Source organism: Denticeps clupeoides, chromosome 1 (genome assembly GCF_900700375.1).
Source record: "Denticeps clupeoides chromosome 1, fDenClu1.1, whole genome shotgun sequence".
In the NCBI taxonomy this organism is placed as follows: Eukaryota; Metazoa; Chordata; class Actinopteri; order Clupeiformes; family Denticipitidae; genus Denticeps; species Denticeps clupeoides.
This window is the reverse complement of record NC_041707.1, coordinates 21,828,357-21,855,558: the sequence shown is the minus strand read 5'-3', so window position 1 is coordinate 21,855,558 and position 27,202 is coordinate 21,828,357. Positions and strand designations below refer to the sequence as shown.

The following is a 27,202-nucleotide window of genomic DNA, read 5'->3' as shown; positions in this document are numbered from 1 at the left end:
TTTACTCACTTGCTACATTGTCAACTTTCTTTAAACAGATTATGACAGATTCTGTATGTTAAAACTTTGCGTGAAGTTATTATACATAATGTGTTAAGTATTTTTATATAATGCACAATTTGAAATTCTAGTTTGATTGTTAAATGGAAGTTTATGTGGAGGTGTGCATGTATTTTAGAGCAGGTCAATTAATTAACTAATTTAATAATTAGCACTAAACATCTGAATGGTGATGCTTTTCATATATTATCCTATTCACCTTGTCCCATTTTAATGCAAAACCTCTCTCATGTTCTGGGCTACCTCGATGTGGCGCCACTGATGATTAATCATTGCCTCTGAGGTGGAAAAAAGGTGGAGAGAAAAGCAAGAAAGAGAGAGAAATATCAAGTCTTCTGTTTAAACTGCACGGTTCTGAGAAGAACGTGTTTTAGGACCAAAAATGGAAATATTGTTTGTCTATAATAAGCATTAGACAATGGGAGAAATTGTTATGATAATCATAAAGTAAAGCGTTTTAATATTAAAGTGCACAATAAAGTAGGCAACATTTGGGGCAGTTTAGGAGACGTGGTGCACCCAAAAGAATACTTTAGGTTGTGTTAAGATTATTGGAGGCCTACCTTCTTGTAGTATCTCAGTGTTGCAGACCTCTGTGCCAGATTCATGAGCATCAATTGAAGTCATGTGATGTTGCTCTATCTTTCCCCTCATCCACAAGACAGCGAAAATATAAAAGAGCATTTCTCTCTTTTTTCCAACACTCCCTTGCACTGCCTATCATTTTAATCCACAACTACCTATTCGTATGTCTGTTTCTAATGATTACTAGAACTGGCCAGCAGTTTTTCTTTGTATGGGATAGCTGTCGTTGAACACATTATCTTTCCATTCGTCTGTTTGTGTGAGAACACAATGAAGAGCTGGTTGAAAAGCAAAATGTGTTCAGTTTTATCCAGTTTTATAAGGGCCACAGATTATGTAAAAGTGGAGCAGAGTACAGAATTAGGGCATCTTTACTGTCCAACCATTTCTTACTACTTTGCACCCCTAATTTGTGGTCCCATATAAAGGTCACTTTGAACATAGTAGATAAATACGATTGTTCAGTCATAATCCCTATAAACAATCCCCTATTCCACAATCCCTTAACTGATGCCATGTGGAATTTATCAGGTTAAGGGTGTAATATATACTACCAGTGCTGCATATAACACCCGTAGATGGCATGCTGGATTGTACCTCCACACACTAAAGAGTTTATCCAATATATATCCTGCAATGAGTATAACCAAGAAATAGAGATTGCATTTTTAGTTGTAGTAATGGCAGTTAGGCTGAAAATGGAGAAGACATAATGTAACATTGACAAATGCCCCCTTTGTCAGTGGGGCAATGGTGGCCTAGAAGTTAAGGAAGCGGCCCTGCCAAGGTGAGCAAAGCACCATCCCCACACACTGCTCACTGGGTTAAAAGCAGAGGACACATTTCATTGTGTGTACTGTGTGCTGTGCTGAAGTGTTTCACAATGACAATCACTTCACTTTCACTTTGTCACAAACAGATGCACACTCATGCTTACACTGAGACTTCACAAAGTGACAAGTTTGAATTAAAATAGCTTATTTCTTTCTATTGGCACTTATCTCACTACTCCAGGCCACTTCGTCACTCTTTGTGCTACATGGTTTCATGATGAGGCTTCAATAATTTGGTTCATGCTGTTTACTTGGAGAACCATTATAATTTTTTCAGTACTTGACTTGAATTGCTCATTTTGACTGCTGCAGGGTGTGTGTGTGTGGATGTGCATAAATACACACAATGAGAACTCATTAGCATTTTTCTCCCTTGCCACTCAGGCCTGCTCAGTTAAATTAATGCCTTCTGAATATACACTGTGTGTGTGTGGAAAGATATTCAGTAGGGGCCTGTATTCACTTTTCTTATGAATAGGCACAAAGATAGATTGATCAATGCTATAATTGATCATGTCTAACTTATTGCTTCAATGGGAAAAAGAGGATCTACGGTTACTTGCTCAGAAAGACACAAAAAATATTATTTAAACAGCTCTCATAGGATACTAATTGGGAGACACATTAATGAGACAGGGACAGAAACAAGGACCTTCTCTCAACTGGTTGGCTATGAACATTCCAGGAACAATCCTGGCATTTGTGACATTCTGAGTTGTCCTGATAATGTCAGGGCAAATCCTGATCACGTGTGCTTTCTGCGTCAGCTCCAGTCTATACAGAGTATGGAGTGAGGACTAAGTGGAGAACCACTGGCTGAGTTGACTGCAATATGATTAAAAAGTACCTGTCATTAAACAGCTAAACTCTGCATTTAGGGGACTGAAGAAAGAATCAAATCTTTGAGTGGAAAGAGAACCTTGTTTCTGAGATTACAAGGAAGGTTCTATGTCATGTGAGTGTGAAGGGTCGGGACATCTGTTAAAAAAATTCTTCTTGTGGTAGTCAGTCTGCATCAGCAAGGTTTTTCCTAGACAAATATTTCAAAGCAGACTGGGGTTTCAAGATGTGCTTTTTTAAGCTCAAAGAAACCGGCAATGGTGAAGATTGTAGACTCAGTTGTCTGCCAAGGAAACATGGCCAAGTGACTCAGCTATGCATGATGACATAGGAACTGAGGTGAAGAATAATGTCAGCAGGTGCTCTGGACTGATGAGTCAAAATTTGAACAAGAATGAGTGTCTGCAGGCAACAGTGAAACATGGTGAGGTTCCTTGATAGTGTAGGGCTGCACACACACCATAAAGGAGCCATAAAGGAGTTCCTGCACCATTCTTCCGGGTTCTTGGTTTGTTTCGTGATTTCAGGTGGAATGGGTTGTAAACATGTCCCTGCATGAGTGTGAGTTTCCTGTCCCCGTTTCAATCTTCCTTTTTTCAAAGCAGATTCCTTCATGTTGATTTGTCCAGTTTAAATAAAGGTTATTGGAACTGTGTGTGTCTTGTCGACACCCAGAGTTTTATCCCTGTGTCATGACAGCCCCAAATGTGTTGTGCAGCAACACATGACAAACATTTCAGCTAATTTCTTAAACTCTGTATGCATGGACATAATACATGTAGTTTGACTTTGCCTGCAGGCAATCACACAGATCTCTTTTTAAAGAACCATTGAAACAAAAACGTGTCATTGCCATGGCCACTGAACAGTAGTCACTGGTGTCTGTCCTTTACAATAGATAAACCACAAGTGACAATTAAAGTAATGTTAAAAAAAGAAATGAAGGGACCAAAAATAGCTATTATCTAAGAAGCATTACCTAATCAACCCCTGCCTCGTAACAAATTAAATGAAGGTCATGTTCTCCCTACCCCATAATCTGTCTACTTTGTCAGTGGTTAAAGTCAGCATGCTGATCAAATGAACCATCTCATTAATCATGTTTTGTGTGCTTGTAGCCACAGGATTAGTAATGCACCATGCCCAAGGACAGGGACATTAGATGAATTGTTAATGCTGCACAACCCAGTGTGTGTGTGTGTGTGTGTGTGTGCAAATGAATTGACCAATGAGTGATTTAGGTGTGCCATGGTGTAAATAGGAATATAAAGATCATTAATAGATGGAGGGATTCTTAATGCCCAGAGTAGCCATGACCACACTTATGTGAAATGAGTGGATGATCACAAGTATGTGCGATTGTTTCTTCTAAAACTCCACAAGACCATCAATTTCTGATTAATTATACTATTGATGTTTTAACTTGGCATTGCCTGCATGCTTATGAAGTTCTCATGATGTCATTATGGTGAACCCTTGTCAAGTGTAAATGAACGTAGCTTCATCTAACACTGAAAACAGTCAGGGAATGTTAAATAAATGGTTAATCACCCATGACTACTTATGAGGCATTGATACAGATTCAAAGACAAGTATATTCTGGCAGTTAACCTAGAGTTTGTGAAATGTTACTTTTGAAACAGCCACATGTTATAAGGTCTCTGAAACACCATGTAGCATTCAAGTGTTTAGAATGAAAGGGATGGCTATAATTAAAAGAAAAAAATTACCAACTGTAATATATTTGTAGAAGTTGTATAATATAAAAAGCCTTGTTAAGAACATCAAAATCAAACCAAACAGACCAAATGACCAAATCATAATCAGTTGCTGAAGAAGAGGGTCAAGTGAGGGTCTTGGATCCTGGATGATCAGGAGAGAAATGTTACCTTGGAAGACGTTGGAAAATAATTCCAAGTTATACAAGGATGTCAGAAATGTGGGCACGTGTTTTTTTTTACCAATTAGAGTTTTTTTATATGGACAAATGTATTACAAATAAGTATTAATCATCTTGATCTGATTTTTTCAGTGTGACGTGAAGCTTCTTTTACAAAGGTGCCAATAGTCATTGAGGTAATTGTATTGCTGACGTGAGAATGTGACTAGCTTATGTGTAAGTATTTTAGAAATTAAGTCTGTCTATTTGCTGTACACATTAACAATGTTTACAAATTATTAACAATGCTTTTGATTCTCTCCACCTGTTGCCATGGATACAGTACTAGGATCCTTGAGAGACTGGATGTAATGCTTCGTGACTGAGAGAATGTTCACACTGTGGCTTGATTTGGCTCAGTACTCTGAAGGCATGACTAAGAAATAGACCTTTATAGAATGTCAATTTTTGGTTGTGATTTTTTCACATTCTTGTCATGTCTTGGAAACGTTGGATTGATGTGGTCAAAAGGTGAAACTCTGGTTTTATAATTTTGTTTGTCTAGTTAAATCATCCTACAACTACAACATACTACTTTTGGCTGTATTCAGGAAACAGTGCTTTGCATCAAATAAAGTATTTTATTCCAAGACTAATTGAACAAATTGCTTGTCACATGATGTCATATTCGTTATGCACAAGTGTGTGTTTACAATACTTGGCACATGCCCATTCAGGAGCACATTTTAGCACAACAGGAGCACATCTTAATTTATCTGATGATAAATGTTTAATTTGGACTTGCCACTGTGTGCATAAATTATGAATGTGAAGAGAAAATATTAATGTTCATACACAACATTCTGTGTTTGTGTGTGTGTTTGAGGTCTGTCCTCAGAATGACAGAATCCTGTTCACAAATATAACGCTGCCTCAGCGCTGTGCTCATTCTCAGAACACTAGAATTCTGGGAACATCATTCTACAGTGACATAATATGCTGTAAAACTAAGCCTCTCACTGGCTACCCTCCAAGAGAGAGAATGTGTGTGTAGGTGAGGAAAGGTTGGCAGTGGAGAGAAGTACTTTATGGATATTAAATTCAACCATTACATCATCTTAGAACAGAATGTGTTCACTGCTGGAAGCCGCCTAGTCAGGACTCCTTGAAGCCAGTCGATTTTAAACCATGGCGTCATCCATTTGCATTTGCTGAAATGACAGAAGGGGCTGGGCACAAGAGGAATGATGATGCCCTCACGTCTACAATGAGACTCAATAAAACATACGAGGCAACTTTCTCAGAACTTCACGTTTTATATTAAGGTACATATACATACATAACGATCTGTCTTTGTGCTCAACAGTTAAGGCAGAATGTTCCTCTGCCTCTCATTCCTTCTGAACTGGCCACACACGCTCTCTCAAACTCCCCAAAACACACACTCACATGCACACCACGCCAGTTCTCCCAACGATCCTTTTTTGCCATTGTGTTTTTCGCCTAATTTAGGCTGCTTTTAAAACCGCTGAGATATGAGATACAATATGGCATACCACTTCAACTTACAAAACATACCCAGGCAAAGAAATCAAGTACAAAAAAAATCTATTCAACATCCAATAAATAAAAAAGTAGCATTTTAAAAATAAACTGATCATTCAGTATTTTACCACATCATGTGGACCTTTTTTTGTACGACTGAGTAATATTAATATTAGAGTAGTAGAAGAAGAACAGCAATTGCGACAGTTACGACATTTCGGCACTGCACACGATGGCAATACGCTGAAGTATGGCAATAAGTGTCATCCAGGATTCTAAGAGTGTCTTTGGAATTATTGATTGGCTGTTGGCAGGGTTTAGTTGCCTCCGTTTGAAGAGCCCAAACACATTGATTTTGATCAAATGACTGACATCATCATAACATCATTTGTGGCAAACTCCGCCCACTACCAAACTAATCCCTCCCACGCAACCCTTCCCGTGTCTAGTGACAGTTTATGGGCATTGGTGGAATTAAGGTAGTGGCTGGTCCTCAGACAGGATGTGCCACTTGGCGATCTGTCGCCGTGGGTGATCACAGATCTCGCGCCAGTGCTCGCCGGCGGTGCCTGGAGAGGAGGTGCCAAGCAGGAGGCGGCCAATGATTGGCATACGCGCTGACCTATCCGAGTCAAGCAGCAGCAGCTCCACACTGGTGTCACACAGGTCCTCCTCAGATGGCACATCAAAGACAAATAGCTCATTGAAGACAGGGTTCGGGGCACATTTCTTCACATGGGTCTTCTTCTTGCACACACGTTTCTTTCCGTGGTAGAGATTCACCTTCACATAAGGATCTGAGGAAGACCAAAACCAGAAGTGATGCAAAGCTTGTTTCTAAAAATTGCTGCTGCTACAAAGGGACAATCAATGACATAATCGATGATGGGGACTTATTAGTGCTTCTTTGGAAGATTTCTCTTTCCCCGAAGTAGTGATAGTTGTCTCATATGACCTTTAGAATCTAATCTTACCATTTATCAAGGACAAATGTTACAGGCTATAGAACATTGCCCTATAGATTTTTGTCTGGTTTCAATAAATTTGGTGCCATGTGACTCTGCTATCTATCCATTTGAATGTGATGATATAATCTCTCCTACCTAACGGCCCATTGGTCTCCGTTTTGGGCAAATGACGACCCTTCAGTACCACCACAGTCAGGGTGCTTGTTGTAGACTGATAGCACAGTGAGAGGAGGAGTTCCCCCCTTCCTGCAGACTTCTAGAATGAGAACAAGAAAATGCAACACAGAAAGATTAAATTATGTCTGTCATGTGAATACAGATGGCCAATCTTTTACAAATGTGAAAACTCAGCCAGTCAAACCCCTAGCACAATAACACAATAGAGACAATACAGATAAGTCTGTGGATCTGTCTGTCTGTAATGGAAGCAGCACTTTTTAAATTGTCGATAGTCCGTTAATCTGCTGAACTACACTGGAACTGCCAGAATATGGTGGCCTCCATTATGCATGGGGACCATTTGACAATGGCACAGCAACAAGCAATGGGCTTGTGCCTCATGCTGAGTTTCTTTTGCCAGACATACCTCCTGAGTTTTTTGCTGACTGCCTGTTTGTCACAGGCAGCAGCAGCATAATGGCCTATAATGCCCCAATTAGAAAAATGAGTTTAAGCAGCATGTTGATAAGAGCGGTACGCTGACACGGCAGTGTTTAGCCATTTTTCTAAGCATAGAAATATTTAATCCTTGATCGTAATTTGTGTATAGACTGTTTTTTTTTTATCATTAAATATTCATGTGCTTTGCCTCCTCTGGGGGTTTTAGTTTCTCCACAGCTGTAAGTCTGGGTGACATTTCAGTCATTTTATTGACCTGGGAAGACACACATGCGCATCAATACTTAAGGCATCACATGTCCACTCTGAATTTCCCATTCTAGGTGTGGCTTGCTGGCTGTTACATACTTAGAAGACTGGCTATTGATCGTCTCCCTACTGTATAAGCGAGGCAAGAGAAAGAGATCTTTCCTTTCACGGCTACATTTACACACTCTCACAGATCTTACTATTACAGGAAGTAAAATGAGCATCCAAAGAGCAGTGGAATTTGATTATCTGAGGATAAGCTCTAGTTCTAGATTCACTTTGCCTGAAAGAGTAAAGGTAGCACCAGTTCAAGTCCAATTTTACGAAAGGTTTTAGTAGTGTAGTAGAGGCACCGAACTCACCCTGATGTTCCTTTTGATGATATCACGATTCATAAGGACACGCCCTTCAGAAAGGTCGACATCTGCCAGTGGCACCATTGTCTCTCCAATGACCTCATCACGAGAAAAGCGATCGAAGCTGAGCACCATGAAGTGGAGAACCATCTCGGGAATGCGGGCATATGGAATCCCATAGAAGCTGAACGTTTCATCAAAGGCCGGATCCAAAGTCTTGCGCAGAACACGGGTCTTCACCTTGTGTTTCTTGTCGGGAAGCAGGGTTAGTTTAATGTAGGGGTCGGAGGTGAGCGACTGCTCATCGGTTGGAGAGAGGCCATGGGCCTCTTTAATGTGAACCATGAAGGCTTTCTTTTCAAAATTGTACTCAAGAGAGAAGAACAGTGTGCCCAGGCCATTGTCTTGCTTGTCCTGCTGGGGTTTCTCTGCTGGGGTTGGGGCCTGGCTGGAGAGGCTGCTGTCTGGGGTGCCCACCTCCACACGTACCCCGACCCCCTGAATGAAGCCGGGTTGAGGAGACGGCAGATCCAGATCAGGGGAGCTACGGATCTTCGGGTGAACTGGGGACATCTTGGGAAAATTCCCATTGAGGTCACACTTCTCCAGGTCCAAGTGGAGAGCTGGCCTGGTGCTGCCTCCCGTTGGACTGGAAGCTGGCTTTCCTCCATTGCTGTAGTCTGGTGTTTTGTCTGTGGCCCCAAACTTTTTCTTCTGACCACTCAGGCTCTCTGGATAGATGTCCACACCTTTTAGCATGTGCACAAACTTGTAGGGTGGGGTCTTGCTGGCCTTGGTGGATTTGCGCTGGCAGCAGATCCATGCAAAGACAGAGACACTGAATACCAGGCCAAATACGCTGACCACACTGATGGTCATTGGCAGCTCCACTAAAGTATGAAGAAAACAAAGAAAAAGACTTTTCCTTCAGTGGGTCTAATGTCCACTTTAATTAAACTTCTTCATCATCACGTGTACAAGGCAAGTATTCATTTAGAGTCAAATTTGTCAAATATACTTGAGCAAAACCTTATCTACACAAATACCCCTCTGAAGAAACAGGCCGTGCCGTGTCGCTTTCCTGCACTACGGGACTATGGGAGGAAATCTGGAATTTTCCTTCTGCTCGCCTTGTGCACTGCCTCCCGGCGGAATTGCATCCTGTGATGCGCGCACGCACACACACACACACACACGTCCGCACGCACGCCGTCACAGATTTTACTGTGACACAGACGAGGTGCAGAGTGAGTCGGGGGGGGGGGGGGCAGGCTGCCTGCATCGCACTGATTTACCGTCTCCTTCTGTAGTCTACCAAGCCTTCGGCAGACCTTATTCTCACATCTCCCCAGTGCTGACCGTGGACCACAGGAACATTTACACTGTTGCACCACCATCTAGGCTTTTGTGAGGGACGTTGACACCGTTTATTCTGTTTCACTATTACTGTTTTTACAAGCGCCATTTATTATAGAATATCCAACATTAGAATATGTCATCTCTATCATCTTGTACACACATTGTGTAGATGCATAAATAATATTTCTATTAGGAAGATTTCTTTTTTTTCATATTCACGTCAAAATACGACACTACACTATACTATCCAGAGTATTTACATGACAATTCATTATAAACGTTCACTACGCAATTTTCTCTCACCCAAGTGCGCGTCGTCCGCGGCCACGGGCGCCATCGCGGCGTGATCTTGTCCGAGGTGCTGAGCCGCGTCGAAATATTAACACGCCGTGTAGGTCTTTTAAATATTTCAAGCCGCGATGAAGCCCAAACAGGATCTCCTCGCTGCTCCACGGCGCGGTGTGACGGGGGTCCGAGGCGGAGCCGCCCGAACCCACGCACCCCCCCGCCCCGTCCACGCTGACGCAATGCTGACGAAGGCCGGGGATGCAATCAATCGGCCCGATTCCCCGGGGAAGAAGTGGCCGCTGGCGCCGTTCGTTTGTGGGTTTGCTGAAGCACGTACACGTTTCGTGTCATAATTGATACACAATCGGCGTAGTTTACACCCTTTTACCTTCGTCTTGGCCAGAATGAGATTTTCTTCTCCCTCCCCCTCTCTCTTCCTCTCTCTCTACATAGCTCCCACTTATTATTATAGGCTTATTATTGGATCTAAAAAAGCGTGTACATCGGGGCAAAAAAAGTAGTTTGCAGCCACCTATTGTGCAAGCTGTTCCACTGAAAAAGGTAAGAGAGGTCTGTAATGTAACATGTAAAAAAATGCACACGCAAGACGGGGAAACAGAGATGAAGAGCGCATGTTGGAGGAGATGGAAAGCCGGACTATGGCGAGTGAATTCCCACCGGTTGGATCGTTGAACGAGAGTCGCCCATGGCTGCAACACAAACAGATGTTCGTGTTCACAAACGCAGAAGGAGGAAGGAACGGGGCAGGACGAGACAACAAGGTAAGGATCAGTCTAACTGGTCTTCAAGGTGAGCTCAGTTGAGGCTGGTTGCAGGTCTGCAACTTCCAAACAACGACAGAGCACCAGCCGCAGGCGCACAGATGATTATTTCCAATCCCGTCACTCGTTTCCGTGTTCCTGGCGTCACGTGACACCTGTTACTTCTTCTGTAAGAAGCTCTTCCATCTTTCACTCCTATTAATGGTACCTGTATGAACTCTGTATCTGTATAAAAGACAACTGTCCACACCTTCAAACAGTCAGACTCAGGACCAGAGAGCTGGCTAAGGATACCAGGGTGGTAGTAGCCTAGTGGGTAACACACTCGCCTATGAACCAGAAGACCCTGGTTCGAATCCCGCTTACTACCATTGTGTCCCTGAGCAAGACACTTAACCCTAAATTGTTCCAGGGGGACTGTCCCTGTAACTGCTGATTGTAAGTCGCTCTGGATAAGGGCGTCTGATAAATGCTGTAAATGTAAAAATGTAAACAAGCCTGTACACCTACACAAGACTCAGACGAACCAATCAAGCAGCTCGCTGAGAAGAGATCAACTGTTAGAACATGGAATAAATACAAGATCACTGACAATCTCCGCTGGCCTGGGGCTCCATGCAAGATCTCATCTCGTGGAGTACAAATGACCATGAGAACGGTGAGAAAACAGCCCAGAACTACATGGGGGGAACTGGTCAGTGAGAGCTGGGACCGTCATCATGGATTAAAATCCTGCAGTGCTGGAAAGGTCCACCTGCTTAAACCAGCACATGTCCAGACCTGTCTGAAGTTTGGCAGATACCATATAGATGATCCAGAGGAGGATTGGGAAAATGTCATGTGGTCAGATGAAACCAAAATAGAATTTGTGTTTGGAGGGGAAAGAAGCTGAGTTGCATCCCAAGAACACCATACCCACTGGTAAGCATGGGTGTTGGAAACATTGAGCTTTGGGGCTGTTTTTCTGAAAAGAGGACAGAACAACTGATACTTATTAATGAAAGTATCCTTCCATCAGTGAAGATGAAACATGACTGGATCTTAAACACACCGCCTGTGCAATGAAGGAGTGGCTACGTAAAAAGCATTAGAAGGTTCTGGAGTCTCCAGACATCAATCCAGTAGAGAATCAGTGCCCAGTGACAGTCCCAAAACCTCACACCTCTTGAGAAGATATGCATGGAAGAAATACCAGCGACAATGTGTGCAAACCTGGTGAAGGCCTACAGGAAACATTTGACCTCTGTCATTGCCAACCAAGGATACATTACAAAGTATTGAGGTGAACTATTGCTATTGACCCAATTTTTTTCTTTCTTTCCTATTTCGTGTATTTTTTACACTCTGTCTGTCACAGTTGAACTGTACCTATGATGAAGAAAACAGACCTCTCTAATCTTTTTAAGTGTAACAACTTGCATAATTGGTGAATGCCAAACACTTTTTTTGCCCCACTGTAATGGCACCCCTATGAATATAATATCACAGCAAAAAATTTTATTATTATAGTTTCATTTTTCTTATTTAATTTGCTACAATCATGATAGACATGACTGGGGGGGGTCTGGCTTGTAGGCAATGGTGCAAAGATTCGTAATTCTGATGAAACTGACAGTTTCACTTCACATAAAGGTGTGCGGAACGTTTCGTTTGTTTTAAGTACTGGGGGCACAGTACTGTTTTCATGTTCCGTTTTTCTTCAAGCGTTTTTCTACCAGCACACAAGGCGGCGCTGTCGTGCACTGCGGGCCTGTCGCCTGCAACTTCCCAGTCCGGCCGTGTACTTGAGTGTCGGGCCGCGAAGAAGGAGCGAAGAAGCCGTAAGACGGAAGGTTTATGAGCCTTTTCAAAATGGCGACCACCATAGAGAGTGGCAACGCTGGAGCGGCGAACAAGAAGAAGCATCTCGGCATTCCCGCGGCCGTGTTTGTGGTACGTCAGACTGCGTAAACGCTGCTGCGGGCGGTGAGGCGCAGGAAGGATGCGGGAATGTGCTGCGAATGGTCTTTGATCGTCTGTAAATGTTGATTAAGGCCCAGTCTGCCTCGCCGCTTGGCTTGGTCCGCGTCCACGTCCTTTTAAGGTAGCAGCGGCGGGCATCCTTCACTTGTCGGTGTCGCCGATTATCCCCGCCGCACTCGCGTCGCGCTACAAGGAGGCGTTTTAATTTCGCAGTAGATTTTACGTCTATTTAAACGTAATTAGCAGACCGGATAGTCTTCTTTGTGTGCTTTTGTTTTTTTATTTGTTCTTTTTTTTTGTAAGACTGTTTTGCGAGTTGTGTTTAGTCGGCAATAGAAAACCAGCGAGCTAATTGTGCATTTCTACTTTTATTTTTTTTTTGTGGCATGTTTTAAACGGACATTTCTATATTATGTGGCTGTGAGCTTTCCACCTTAAATCGAGGAGCCACGCCCCGGTTACCGCGATGCGGATCAACTACATATATATTTTTATGGTATTCATCAGATGCCCTCGTCACTGCTAAATACTGAATATTTAAGCCTTATATAAGAGATTTATCACACTTAACAGATCTTATTTATTATTTTTTTATGTGTTGAACTTAAATCTAATGTTGTTGTAAATATAAGAATAAATAGAAAAATATTGTTGCTTTTGTGTTTGTGTGTATTTGATTTGCAATAATAAATTAAATATTACAGAAGGATCTTAGCTTCGGGATCCAGCATGTCCATTCATTATGAATGCTTTGTGTTTTAGGAAGATGTAGATTCATTCATGAAGCAGCCGGGCAATGACACCGCAGATGCTGTCCTGAGGAAACTGGATGAGCAATATCAGAAATACAAGTATATGGAGCTCAATCTGGTCCAAAAGAAAATGAGGTATGCTAGAGAATCTCCTACATATATATGAAATAATTCAAATCAGACCTAAAAAAAAAATATGTACAGTGCTGTGTAAAAGTGACCAATGCAAACCAGTGAGAACAAAACCACGTTTTAGATAAGCTGCTTGCAATGTCATAATATAATGTCAAACACTGATCAAATATTGATTCACCTAATTTTATTGCAAAATGGTGTTATTTGTTTTGGTGTTATACATGGTGTTATTATAGTTTTCCGTCTGTAGGCGTTTGCGTGTAGGAAATCATTCATTTGCTGAGGTGGGTAGAGTAGCCAGTAATAATACTCACGTATAAGTAAACAGTAGTCATCCAAAAAAATTCTGTTTTTACATTTTAAGGTGGTCCATTTGAGAGTTACTGTTGGGAAGATGGAAAACCTTTCATTAGTTTCAAAACTGATTCTTTTTTTTTTTTTAACCGTACTGTCCTGCTTTTCAGGTTGAAAAACCAGATTCCACAAATTAAGCAGACATTAGCGATTTTAAAACACATGCAGAAAAAGAAGGTAAATTAGCAGTTTCATCACCATGGTTGTCCACTGTTATTTTTGCGCATTGGGGTTTCATGTAAACTTGTTTCCTTTTAGGACACTACAGAACCATTGGATACACACTTTTTATTGGCTGATAATGTATACTGCAAGGCTTCAGTTCCACCCACAGATAAAGTGTGTTTGTGGCTTGGGGTAAGTGTGGCATTCCCTGTTATGCAGCAGACCTGCATAACAATATTTTGTCCTTTGATAATAGATTCTGGTGCAAATGTTTTTGCCAGTTCCACTCAACCAAACTATTGGTTTTCATATATCTCAAGAAATTTAATAACTTTCTTGTACAGCTTTGGGCTCGGGTGTCACTATCGTGTTCTCTCTGTACTGTTCTCTCAGGCCAATGTTATGCTGGAATATGACATAGACGAGGCGGAGTCTCTATTGGAAAAGAACCTGGCAACTGCTTCCAGAAACCTGGAGTCCTTGGAAGAAGACTTGGACTTCCTCAGAGACCAGTTTACCACCACTGAAGTCAGTATCCTTGAAATGTAATGAAAATGAATGTGATAACTGCGTGGCGCACAGAGTGTGCGACAACATAGCATCTCTACATTTAACATATCCTGTGTATCCGTGCTCCCAGGGAGCAGTGTGTGGGGATGGCAGCTGGCTGGTTGGCGAATTCGAACCAGCAACCTTCCAGTAACCTACTTATTTAACAAATAGGATGCTGCAAATAGACAAACATCAGGAATGGGGAAAATTATATTACAGCAGTCAATCCACCAATGGGGGATTCTCTTGTTACAGAAGCACCTGTGATGGCATGGAATATTTGGCTACGAGTGATGTTTTTGGAGGCAAAAGTGGCAGTCATATGGATTCAGTTAACCAGATTACACTCTCCTGCATAATTACTGGCTTGTAAAGGTTACTGAAACCTTTTGTTATTCTGGTGTCATCTCGAGTGATGATTACTGAATCATGGAATGAACACAGACATGGAAAAATCAGGCATCTGGGAGAAGTGAAATCTCAAAACCACCATGAGATTCCACCACCTTTCCAACTGATGAAAAATCGAGTTTTTAAACAGTAAACACTCAAGGTGTCATTGCCTTCAAAAGAACTATTATTATTATGAAATCTAAGCTCTGAAATATGGTGTAGGGTTGTTTTTGTGGGGTTTTTATCTTCACATCTTGGGAACTGTTAGGGAATGTGGTACTATGGACTTCATCAAATACCAGGACCTTTAAAACGATGTCTGGCGGCCCCAGCAGGACAAATAAAACTGGGTAATTATTGGCTTTCCACCAGGAAAATGGTTCAAACCCCATGTCTGAAACCACAGAATCAAGCTTCACCTCAGTACCTTGACCATAACCCACCTGAAAATGAGGTTCTAGGACCCTGGATCTGGAGAGATTCTGTGAAAATGAATGGTCTCAGATTTACATTTACAGAATGCAGTTTTCTAGGGCAACTTACGATCAGTAGTTACAGAGGCACCCCAGAGACACTCAGTGGATAAGTGTCTTGCTCAGAGACACAATGGTAGTAGGTGGGGTTTGAACCTGTGAGTTTGTGGTCTCCTGGTTCATATATATCTTACCCTCTAGGCTATGACCAACCCCCATTTCCTAATCTGTATTTTCTTGATGCGTTGGTACAGGGAAGGTGCACAACGTATTCTAATGTCATTAATGATTTAGTGTGAGACGATGGTACAAAATTGATGCATTCATATTGTGCGTCTTTTATGTATAATTTCAATTTCCTTGCTCTGATCGGGCTGTTTTATTACATTATTGATGGTCAAGTTATCCAGTGTTATTGAGTGTTTATATGCATGTTGGGTTTTCCTTAACCAGTTTTCCTTAGATATGGCACGAGTCTACAACTGGGATGTGATGAGGAGGAGCAAAGACAATGTCTTGAAAGCAGCCGAGAGGTCGTAATTGGGAGCCCTCTCCATTTTGATCATCCATCCCCGTCTTAGCCTCCCAAAAGAAATAGGCCTCACACACGTTCTCACTATTCATCTGTATCAATTATATATTTGATTTAAAGTATTTTTTTTCAAGTAAAGAAATGTCATGTTATGAAGTTTTTTGTATTTTTTATTATTAAGTTAGTCACAATTAGTAACCATGAGCGCTGAGAGTTTTCCCCCTGTGTAATGCTGACTCTTGGACAGCACTACTTAATAAGCGGAGACCTCTTAAGGTCCACAAGAAGGCCGAAAGGACCACCACTTCAGCTACAGCAGATGCAAATATCTTTTCCTTTTGTGTCAATGCTTACATTTGTCTTCTCAAGTTGTCATTGTCATCATTGTCTTTGTGACTTTGTAATTTCGCTTCTGTATTTATTTGTCTCACTGTATCAATGAAACACTGAATGAGAACTGATGAGATAAAGTAATGGGGGACTATATGGCAAAATGTAACTTGTTTTGGACTAGTTCTTCCATTTCTGACTCACCTTATAAAAGGTGTCACTCATGTTACTATTTTTCGAACCGTCTTGTGGCTTGTTGTCTGAGCTGTTTAAAGCTTATTCACTAGTGTAAGGTCAAACATGCCTTCAGGATTTACATACATAGATAAAACAAGTAAGAACTACTTCATAGTTGAAAGTATTAGAAAGTATGAAGCTGCTCTGATGCCCACTAATCACTGGGTAGTTTAAACTGACACGTCAATATGTCATTTGAAAACTTGGGTTCTGTTGATTTCTAGTTTTATCTATGTACACCTGGAGAACGCTAGAAAAGGACATGTCTACTGAATGACTGACTTTTCATAGATTTTATTCATATGATTTAAAAGCCCTTTACATGATATTTCTGCATGCTCAAGAAAACAAATCGTTCTTCCTGCTTATCGCAGTCTTGAACGACTAAACTCAAGTTAAACACAGAGCAACGGCTTTGTAACATTACATTTTATTTTTTTTAGTACATTTCCAGTTGTTTTGATAAAGAGGAGGAGTGCTCCAGGAGCGCTCCATACCAAATGTTGAAACAGATAAATGACATTTGTCAAGATTTCGGATTAGTTCCATATTACTGTCTGTAGGGACAGGCTACTGGTTGAGCTGAAATTAAATAAGAAGGGATCACAGAGAACAAAGCGTTGGAGAGAATGTTACTGAGAATCCTCACCTCTTCCAGGAACAGAGATGCCTGTGAAGGTTTACGATCAGCGCTGTGAGCAATTTCGTTACGTTTGCAGCTAACTTTCAAACACTCGACAGCTTCGGGCTCTGCAAAAGGCAAGGTGGTTACCATAATGCTGGCAGGCCAGTTTTGCCCCACCTACCATCTTAATTTAGACTATTATGCCCAATTGTCTAGGCTCTGCCTTTTCTGATAAGGTCATCTTTTTCAGATATTGGAAACGTCCACTTGAACATTATATATTCTAGTATATAGCAAATCAGTGAATATAGTCAATATATAGTGAAAATGTAACCTAGTTATGGCTTATTCACTATATACCGGACTGTATAGTAATTGGGCGTAATGCCAGATCTAGGAATGACAGGACCTTCCTTAGTATGTTAACCTCAGGCCTGGCTAATGTTAACTTGGTGTGGGGTGAAGGGATAAAATAGTCAATATTATAGTCAATTCATCAAATCATTTAGGAATGCACTGATCAGCATATATTATCTGGCATGAAGAGATGCCTTGAACACAGCGGTGATGATGCAGCAATGTGTTTCACAATGAGTTAGAGAATAAACCAAAATATTCAGCACTGTCAGCGATTTGTTTTTTTCTTCCTTTCCCGCCATGTGTTTGTATAACTCCAAAGGAAGAAAAACCTTAAGCAAACCTCGAAATGCAGAAAGCAAACCTCTCTGTTAGTATCACGTGGTCCACTGAAACCTAAGCTTGTACTAATTGTTATATCGTTGCCATCAACTGTCAAACCGTCCGTGGGTGTGGAAAGCGGTCCGTCTACGCTGAGATTTCCTCTCGATCAGCAGTGAAGAGAAATGCGTTAATAAGAACACAGCTAACAGAGCAGCGGGATTTATGACATCATTGATGAGACTCCTCTCCACGTCGGGACTCTAGCGTGGGTTCTCGCTGCGTCGCAGGAGCCTCTCACTTGCTGCAGGCATGCCTTCCCCCAGCAGTCAGTCTACAAGGACAATTCCCTCTCTGTGTGTGTCCGTGGCTACGGTGCTCTTGAGCCGGTGCAGGCATAGTCACACGAAGGCTTTGAGAGACAGTGTTTTGGTTACAGAATAAATTACAGTTCGCTTCAGTCATGTCTGAAAGCCGTGTAACTCGGTGCAGCTAAATGCCCATTTGGAGGCTCAGTCTATAGGCTGTCTTCACATTCTAATCAGACAAGCTCAAGGGGATGCAGTGGTCATCTCAGAGCAGCATGTAAAAAGTAGAGTAGGTCGTAAAACCAAAGTCTGGACAGGACAGGATCTCAAGAGCTCAGTCAAATGAACATTCGGGGAATGGGAAATGGACTGGAACAGGATGTAGGGGGGAGGGGCTCAACATTCAGTGTGTGAAGGTGGCAGATCGGGGTGGTGATCGGGTGAGAAGGGGAGGGGACAGAATGGAGCTCGGGTTCTTGTGCTGGCTGCAGGGATCAGCACAGGCAGCGACGGTCGCTCTTGGTCACCTCCTCGGAGGAGTGCACCACGTTGGGCACGAAGCCGCTCTTCACCCCCTCCCAGCCCTCCTGGATGGCGATGTCTCCGCACTTGACCAGCTCGAAGATGTCACGCGTCAGCTCGGTGAAGGCCTTCTCAACGTTGATGGCGTCGCGCGCCGACGTCTCCACGTAGCGCATGCCGTAAGCGGCTGCCAGCTTCTCTGCCTCCTGGCGGCTGACCTGCCGCTGGGCCTCCAGGTCGCACTTGTGCCCCACCAGCAGGAAGACGATACTGTGCGGCTGCACGTGGCTGCGCGCCTCCTCCAGCCACTCGTGGACGTTCTGGAAGGAGCGGCGGTTGGTGATGTCGAAGAGCAAGAGGCCTCCCACGGAATTGCGGTAGTAGGCTCTGGTGATGGACCTGTAAGCAGATGGAGCGGGATGGAGGTGGGCGATGACGGCAATGCGTGTCGACAGTGTGTTGAAGAGAGAAGCAAAAGATGAAAAAAGAAGGGTGATGGTGCGAGAAAGAGAGTTCCGGCAGCCATGTTAATTGTAGCATGAGAATCATAGAAAAGGGGACATTTCGGTAAAACAATGTGTCAAGTAGAGAGAAGAACACTATATTATTATTAGAATTTTGCAAGCTTAATATTATCTTGAAATATCAGTGTATTTCCTCGTCATTTCACTCCTTTAAAATGACCCCATTCATGCAGCTTAAGTTCACTATTCCTCACAACTCAGCCAAGACAGCCAACTACTGACTACAGATTCATGCACTGACTCTCTTTAAAACTAGCAAATATCATGTGCACATGCTTCAACAGGTCAGATAAACCTGCTTTCCTGTACCAGGAAAAAAACTGCATCAGCATGGCGTTTTATACCAAAGGGTGCCATCGCAGTGATAGGTAAATATACGCTGGCATCCTGAGCTGAAATATTTCCTTAAAGAGACAGAGCAGGTTACTTTACACCATTGTTATAACAAACAGTTATAGCATTGCCTTAACGTCATATAATATATCCTGTAAAAAAAAAACAAACATATATACTGCATACAGGCTAACTGCGTTCAAAGGTAGAATTTTACTTCAGACTGACTCGATTTTTAATAATGCACGCTGCTGGCCCAGTTCAAGCCCAGATATTCTTCTAATATCGCTGCTGATGCGTGTAAGACGTGTTTCGCAGAGGCCTGGAACCCATAACACACCTAAAACAGTAACCTCGTGTCTGGGAGAGTGATGTTGCGAAGATTTGTCGGTCTTACCTGAAGCGCTCTTGACCTGCAGTGTCCCAGATCTGAAGTTTAATTCGCTTTCCTGGTTCGATCTCCACGAGACGAGAGAAGAAATCTACACCGACGGTGGGGTCTGACACTTGAGCGAACCGCCCCTCAGTGAAGCGCCGTATCAAGCATGACTTGCCCACAGTGGAGTCTCCGATGACAATCAATCGAAACTGGTACAGCCATATCGCCTCCATGACTAGCCGGGTCTGTGGACACACAGAGAGCTCCAGCAAAGAGCAGTTTCTGACCATAAAGCCTGAGCTGAAACGGACAGGGCTATTGACCAGTAGCCTCCCCCCACAAGGATTCTTCATGTAGATGAGTGATGCCTCAGAACTGAAAACGAGGACACGGTGTACCAACGCCAATTCTTTCTCAGTTTTTAAGTACCTCGTTCTGTGCATGGATATGTGTTTGTGTGTGTGTGTGTGTGTGTGTGTGTGTTGGGCGGGTGGAAATCAGCCCTCACCACGAGACTTAGGCCGCTCTAATCTCTTTGTAACTCCACTGAAACCTGCTCTGTGGTTTTGGCTAAATAATACATTTTTACCACATGACTTGGCAATCTTCTTTGGAACGGCCCTGAAGTCTTTTCGACCCCACCGCCCTCTGTAGTCCACAGCCCCATGTCTCCTGTACGCGGGAATTTAATATTCACATTCGCATCGACAGAAAATCGCTTATCCTGGTAGGCCACCGACAATTAAACACAGGCTGAAGGCCTATAGAGCCGCGCGGCCCACACGTGTATCTAAATAGCAGTGAAATGTACCCCTGCAAGCACTACACAACCCCCACCCCCACTCTTCCTACCAGCATTTTAAATCAGTTTCGCATTCATGGCAGTAAAGGGTAAGCCAATGCAACATTTGCCCCCTCATTTCGACCGTATGAAAAAAGGCATCTAAAAAAAAAAAACAAGAAACCCAATTCCATTTCCATCCGCCCGTTTGTCGTGATCTGTTGCTGCACTCGATGGCAGGTCGTCCCCGGGTCGTGTGACGGGGGTCTGCTGTAATGGACGCACCGTGAAGCCTGCTGTGCGGGTGTAAAACATGGGAACGCGGGGTGTGCTTACGCTGCTCGGTGAAGCCGTTCAGAGCTGAGAATCGGCGGCGTCCATGGCGCTCAGGGGATCCGGGCTCCTCTCGAAAACGCAGGAAAAACAACCCGCGCATAAACGTGGGGGGAAAAAGGCTACGCGTTGCACATCGGTCGGCTAGGCTACTGTCGGGTGATGCCTCTGTTTTTTTTTCCCCAGAAGGGAAGCCAAAGCGGCAGCGTCTTTTGTTCTTGAACGAACCAACTTCCACAAAACAAAACCCTCAAAACGCACCCGAGTCGGCTCGAAGCGCGGCGCGTTAAAGAACAAACCAACAAGTAACGTTTTGATAATTATCTTTCACGCCGTGTTTTGAAGATGGAAAAATGTTTGGGATTTTGCTGATGAAATGGCAGCAACACCAACAGCATCATATAGCCTGACTCATCCCGCATCAGCACCAGCGCCGTAATCCTCCTAATACCCCCGCCTCGACATAAGCAATTAGCATCGATCTACGCCCCGTTTGGTTTTAAAATCAAGGCAAAGACGTGTGTCTTTTTTTTTTAAGGTATATTTCTCTAAAGACCAGTAAACAGCAGCATCGTCTAAAAAAATCAAGTGAAAAATAACCAGTGTGCAGATTGTAAAATATCCTGTTCTTGATGGAAAAAAAATTCTAATGAGATGAAATGAAAGATATAGAACTTTGTATAGTTGCGATAGGTATGAACTAGAAAGTGCAGTACCCTGGATTATAGACTGGATTAAATCAAGTTATAGACAGGCATGACCAGCAAGACACAAAGTGCACTTAGCTGGCGTAACCAATATGAAAACATAATTTAACCTGGTTAAATGCTCCACCAGCACAACCAGTTTACCGGTACAGGCACTACGCGATAAGAACATCCAAGTGCAGTTGCAGGTTAAATAGCTTTTTTAAAATAATGATTAAAATAATTAAAATAATGATTTTCGAATGTCCCAAAGCAATGGAACTAAAACTGTTTGCAATGCACAAAATTTCCTGACACGTCCAGGCATTTTGGGACCAGTTCCTTTTGAGTTGCTCTGAACGCCCTGCTAAATTCAAATGAACTGAAATAAATGCAAATCCTTTCATTTCACCGTCGTCGGATGTGCAACTGGATCCGAACCGTTTAAACGAGGCGTCTGCTTCTTTAAATATTTTGGGTTCCGATTCACTACAAACATTACGGTAGGTAACCCGCGCTCTCGACCACAGTGGGACTTGTAGTTCAGGCGGCGTGCGGGCGGGGAGGGGCTTGAGTGACAGAACCCGCCCACCCCACCCCTCCCCTCCCTTCATCGTTTTATTCAGGGGGGCGCGGCCGGCAGATGACAGCAGCGTCACCCGAAGCGGTTCTGCTGGGAGATACAAGTGAAACTCGCGGGCTGCAGATGAGATGCAGCACGTCGCACTTTTTGGGTGGGAGAAAGAAGAAATGTATTTTCTAAACATGCGGAATATACTTTAAATACATTTTACTCTCTTGGTAGGTGAACACGTCTATGCTCAGTTGTCTCTTTTAATTGTTTGTTTTGATTGTTTGTTTCGCACTGTACGGTAAGAACATTTTCCGATGTGCGGCACGTCTCCATAGATTAGGAGCTGCACCAGGCCGTGGTCATGCAACAGGAGCGTTTGCTCAAGGTCCTAGTGATTGGGGACCTGGGAGTCGGGAAGACCTCCATCATAAAGCGCTATGTCCACCAGATCTTCTCCCACCATTACAGAGCCACTATCGGAGTGGACTTTGCCCTGAAAGTTTTCAACTGGGATCACCAGACGGTCATACGCCTGCAGTTGTGGGACATTGCCGGTACGTCTGTTCCTTTCGTTATAAACCGAACTGTTCAACTGATATTACACGCAATAGTAAGACATACAGCATCATTTCCTTTCAATGTCATAAAATTCATAATAACATGAATATCATTGTCAAGTACATTAGACTCTCTGGATAAGAGCATCTGTCAAATGCTGTAAATGTCAGTGAGAGGGCGGCGTACTCCACAGTGTGTTATTTTTATGTTTATATCTACACATATTTGTATATAGATGAAACATTGCTGAAGAAAGGGTCAGGAATGTGCCTGTTTTGGAGATAGACTAATCTCTGTCTCGGTGGAGAGAATGTGCATCAGATGGTCTCTATTAGAATCATGTGAGGGCCAGGCTGTACTCGCTGCCGTTTATTTTATTAAAAGAGCATGAACGAGCTCACAGAGACTGCGGCCGTGTGCTTATCACAATCTGTTTAGCGCTGAAACCACAATCAAGGAAGAGAGAATTCAAGACTATAGACAGCGGCAAAGTTCATGTCTGTTCACGCCGCATAAACGAATGCGTTCATTTTTGAACCAAGGAGGCCCGTCAAAGGGCCTTTGGGACAGAAATTTGATCTCTGATGACATGTACGCATTCTGAAATGCTGATTCAAGGCCTTCACCTGAGAGTTTATTGGCTTGTTGCTGATTACTTCTCGAATGTTTGCTGACCAAATAAAGTGTTTAGCGCAGCACCGCGGTCACGTGTCCCATTATTTCATTTCAGGACAGGAGCGCTACGGAAACATGACCCGTGTGTACTACAGGGAAGCCGTTGGGGCGCTGGTGGTGTTTGACATGACCAGGGCGTCCACCTTTCAAGCGGTACTCAAATGGAAGGGTGACCTGGATGCCAAGGTCGCCCTTGGCAATGGGCGCCCGGTACCCGCCGTCCTCTTGGCCAACAAATGCGATCTGCAGCACCAGGGGTTGTGCACCAAAGGGCCCAAACTGGAAACCTTCACCCGCGAGCATGGCTTCGTCGGCTGGTACGAAACATCTGCCAAGGTGGGCGTAGTGACCCGACGACGTGCGTTATCAAAACTTTTAAAAAAAAGCATGCTTTATTTATGTGTGTGTGTGTCTCACCGAACCCAGGACGACACAAACATTGACGCTGCCATCACGTGTCTGGTGGAGAACATAATGTCGAGAGATAGCGACAGCGCGCCCCTGGACTCGGACCCCGGTGTGGTCATCCTTCCTGCGTTCGACTGCACCCTGAGGGACAGCGGCGGTCCCAGCTGCACGCTCTGCAATAAAGTCCAGACACGCCAACGAGGAAGGAGAGACCTACTGAAAGACTGGAGTTGAATTCTCCGTAATGGAGAGTGACCTTATTCTTTCTCTTTGTTAAAATGTTGGTTTTATTTGCCAGCTATATTATATATTGTACATTTTCTCCTTCTTTTGTTCAGAATTTGGTGGTCATAATTGAATCTCTTGACTTTTGAAGGTTTTTTTTTGTGTTGTTGAAATAAAAAGTATTAAAGATTTTCTTCACTCAGCACCGTGATTAGCAGTTCTGTCATCACGCCGTGGCGATGAGCGCGGAATACGCTGAACAGAGCTGAAACGAGGTGAGCCGGTCCGTGCGGTGATCAGTCTGGATCTGTCCCTCTCATCTGCAGTCTTGTCAGCTGTTGCTGCCGTAGAAACCGTGCTGAGCAGATGGGCCTGGTGTTGATGCGAGGTTTGGACTGTTTACTGCCGCCGGGGCGGGTCTCTTATCACCACAGCTAATCATCCTCTTTCTGAATGGGTCCTGTGTAATGGCCTCATGCCTGCTCAGTAAACGGTGAACAAGTCGGCATGTTTAAGGATGCTTTCCTGATATCCGGTGTATTCATGGGAATGCATGCTCTGCAGTTGTGACGAAGGATCCAGAAGGATCCAAGGCGCTTTACAGCGGTGTAACGCGTCAGCCTTTTGTTCTGTGCTGACAAATGGTTGTTTCATACATAAAGTATCCAGTTTATTGAAAAAAGACATACGCCAGCACAGATATAACTCAAGTGCTGAAATACTATAACAATTTTCTTTTGTGTGCGTCACAGATCATTTTAGACCATGAAAGAACAGTTTCAATCAGAAGGTGATGGGAATTATGTCTTTTTGACTTCTAAATACTAGCAGGCTACCATTGTCAGGAAACACTATTACTGTTTTCAGCGTCCTTATGAATGTTGCATGACTATGAAATAAAACATTATCTTTCATAATTCGTAATGCATGCTATTTCCGACCAAACTAATATAGACCTTCGGGTACATTGTTTTGAATGTGTACATTTTTACAAAAAGCAGCATTTTCCATCATGCTCACCATACTTCAGTATGTTTTCAACATGTCATAAAAAAACACTCTCCTCTCCTCTTCTCTCCTCTTCTCTCCTCTCCGCCTCTTCTCTCCTCTTCTCTCCTCTCCTCTCCACTTCTCTCCTCCTCTCCTCTCCTCTCCACTCTCTCCGCCTCTTCTCTCTCTCCTCTCTCTCCTCCTCTCCTCTCCCTCTCTCCTTCTCTCCTCCTCTCCTCCTCTTCTCTCCTCTTCTCTCCTCCTCTCCTCTCCTCTCCACTTCTTTCCTCCTCCTCTCCTCTCCTCTTCTCTCCTCTTCTCTCCTCCTCTCCTCTCCTCTCCACTTCTTTCCTCCTCTCCCTCTCTCCTTCTCTCCTCTCCTCCTCTTCTCTCCTCTTCTCTCCTCCTCTCCTCTCCTCCCTCTCCACTTCTCTCCTCTCCTCCTCTTCTCTCCTCTTCTCTCCTCCTCTCCTCTCCTCTCCACTTCTCTTCTCCTCTCCTCTTCTCTCCTCCTCTCTCATCCTCTCCTCGACACGATTTAATCCCACCTACGCAGAGCTGAGCCGGAGCGGCAATTACGCTGCGGACTGCACGGGGAATGACGGGACTTTGTGACGGAGCGTCGCTGGAGCAAGACACTTTTCTTCATCATATATCTTTTACAATGAACCACATTTAGTTGTTCCGATTAGAAAAGCAGTTTATGAGCTTTCTGGCAGATTCTGGTTTTAATCCGGACCCCAAAGATGCTTTTGACAGAACTTCTGCTCTTCTTTGTATTATTATGCCCAACAGGTAAGACATTATTTTATGTGTAATTAAATTACTTTGAAAAATAAAAAATCCTAATGTTGAAGCAAACTATAGAAAGATTATAGAAAGAGAGGAAAATGTGTTACTCTAAACAACAATTTATAATATGAAGTAAGTGACGTCAAATTATGACATCACCAGATTAAAATTTGTTTATTCTTCCCTTCAAACTGATTTTATCATTTTAATTTTTAGTTCATCTTTATCCCATTTACCAACCATTTATCTACTCTACCTGTTTTATTATTATTTTTTTGGAAATCTCATTCACTTTCACCAAAAATACCTGCCAGATGTTTATAAAATATAAACAACATCCAAGAAAATGATTGTATGACACCTTTCTGTCTATCTGTTATTCAGCTCAGCCCACCGACCACCCGCCAGTCATTAACAGTGACATTTTCCTGGGGACGCCGTTCACTCCAGGACAGTCGTACCTGAGCCTGCTACTGCTGGTGCTGACCGTGGGCTTGTCCGGCAGTGTCTACCTCTGTGTGCTGCGCTACATCTGTAAAGGTTGCTGCCAGCCTGTGCTGGTGGGTCCCGAGGATGAGAACGTGTCGGGGGTCGTCTGAAAGGACTACCTAACACAATTTCCTCCCCCCGTGCACACACGTGCTTCATTTCTATTCGGGGCTTTACACATGTCACCACATGGTGTGATGGGATAATGACTGTGAACAAGGCCTGGCGATTGTGTTGCATGCCATCTAGCATCAGCCTTCAGTGCCACAGGACTGGCTCACATTCTCCAGATTTCACTTTTTCTTTGAGTTTCGCTGAGTTTCACTTTTTCTTGGAGTAACACTGGCATTTCTATTATGAGGCAAACTGGATTTAAGTGTGACATTAAATGGATTAATTAGAAATAATGCCTGATTTCCAATAGTAATAGTCACTGGTATGTGCAAAGAGAGATAAATTAACAAAAAATTAAAAATTAAAATAAAATAAATACAATAACATTATAATTAACAAAACAATGCCCCTGGGCTGATTTGGGTTGATAAAAATGTAAATGGATATGTGATGTCTGCAGCGGTTGTTGCCAGGGGCTACTGATAGATTAGATAGTTGCTATGGAAACAAATTAAGCCTATATGCCCCTAGATGGGGCTGTGGTTCATCATCAAGTAATTCTGTACCTTTCCTAACAGCTTTTGGGCTGACTGTGACCATGTTACCAATGTTCCAAGTCAATTGTTCAGAAGGTTTATTAAATTATTTTATGCAGGAATCTGTGGTAGATGGCAATATCTAAGAGAGAGTTCTTAATTTGATTGGTCTATCCTTCTAAAAGTGGGCTCTGTTAATGGAGCATGTTTTCATGAACACCATCTTTTTTCAGACCCATATGACAAACCATCAAGCTGTGACAGTTTTGTATAATAATGTAAATATTTTTATACTGTGTGTATAATTAACTGTGTGTACATGTATATATTAATGTATTGTATTTTTATTTCGTTCATTTACTTTGGGAGTTTTTTGTCTTAGAAGGGTAGTGGGATCAAAAAATTCTAATAAATGTTATCATGAA

At 43.0% G+C, this 27,202-nt stretch overlaps 4 protein-coding genes across 6 annotated transcripts; 2 read left to right on the top strand and 2 right to left on the bottom strand.

The window, feature by feature from the left end:
* Window positions 1-5,493: 5,493 nt before the first annotated feature.
* syt4 (synaptotagmin IV) lies at window positions 5,494-9,826 on the bottom strand. Its single transcript, XM_028982186.1, has 4 exons — window positions 9,596-9,826; window positions 7,940-8,823; window positions 6,846-6,966; window positions 5,494-6,539 (listed from the first exon to the last, which is right to left on the bottom strand). The coding sequence occupies exons 1-4, from the start codon at window positions 9,627-9,629 to the stop codon at window positions 6,217-6,219; spliced, it is 1,362 nt and encodes a 453-aa protein (XP_028838019.1). The 5' UTR covers window positions 9,630-9,826; the 3' UTR covers window positions 5,494-6,216.
* Window positions 9,827-12,137: 2,311 nt separating this feature from the next.
* Window positions 12,138-16,179, top strand: vbp1 (von Hippel-Lindau binding protein 1). Its single transcript, XM_028979138.1, has 6 exons — window positions 12,138-12,294; window positions 13,087-13,211; window positions 13,676-13,742; window positions 13,824-13,922; window positions 14,124-14,262; window positions 15,612-16,179. Exons 1-6 carry the CDS (start codon window positions 12,199-12,201, stop codon window positions 15,686-15,688), a joined length of 603 nt encoding a protein of 200 aa, XP_028834971.1. The 5' UTR covers window positions 12,138-12,198; the 3' UTR covers window positions 15,689-16,179.
* A 482-nt stretch (window positions 16,180-16,661) lies between these two features.
* Window positions 16,662-21,146, bottom strand: rab39bb (RAB39B, member RAS oncogene family b). Its single transcript, XM_028979124.1, has 3 exons — window positions 20,734-21,146; window positions 19,635-19,861; window positions 16,662-18,779 (listed from the first exon to the last, which is right to left on the bottom strand). The coding sequence occupies exons 2-3, from the start codon at window positions 19,847-19,849 to the stop codon at window positions 18,353-18,355; spliced, it is 642 nt and encodes a 213-aa protein (XP_028834957.1). The 5' UTR covers window positions 19,850-19,861; window positions 20,734-21,146; the 3' UTR covers window positions 16,662-18,352.
* Window positions 21,147-22,069: 923 nt separating this feature from the next.
* LOC114791129 (ras-related protein Rab-38) lies at window positions 22,070-27,202 on the top strand. Of its 3 annotated transcripts, none has more exons than XR_003749919.1 (6): window positions 22,070-22,217; window positions 22,331-22,544; window positions 23,279-23,559; window positions 23,650-24,131; window positions 25,403-25,641; window positions 26,023-27,202. XR_003749919.1 is itself a non-coding variant. In XM_028981691.1 (4 exons), exons 2-4 carry the CDS (start codon window positions 22,352-22,354, stop codon window positions 23,863-23,865), a joined length of 690 nt encoding a protein of 229 aa, XP_028837524.1. In that variant the 5' UTR covers window positions 22,070-22,217; window positions 22,326-22,351; the 3' UTR covers window positions 23,866-24,406. The 3 variants fall into 3 exon arrangements, 1 of the variants encoding a protein (XP_028837524.1); XR_003749917.1 differs by having other exon boundaries at window positions 22,326-22,544; XM_028981691.1 differs by lacking the exons at window positions 25,403-25,641; window positions 26,023-27,202 and having other exon boundaries at window positions 22,326-22,544; window positions 23,650-24,406.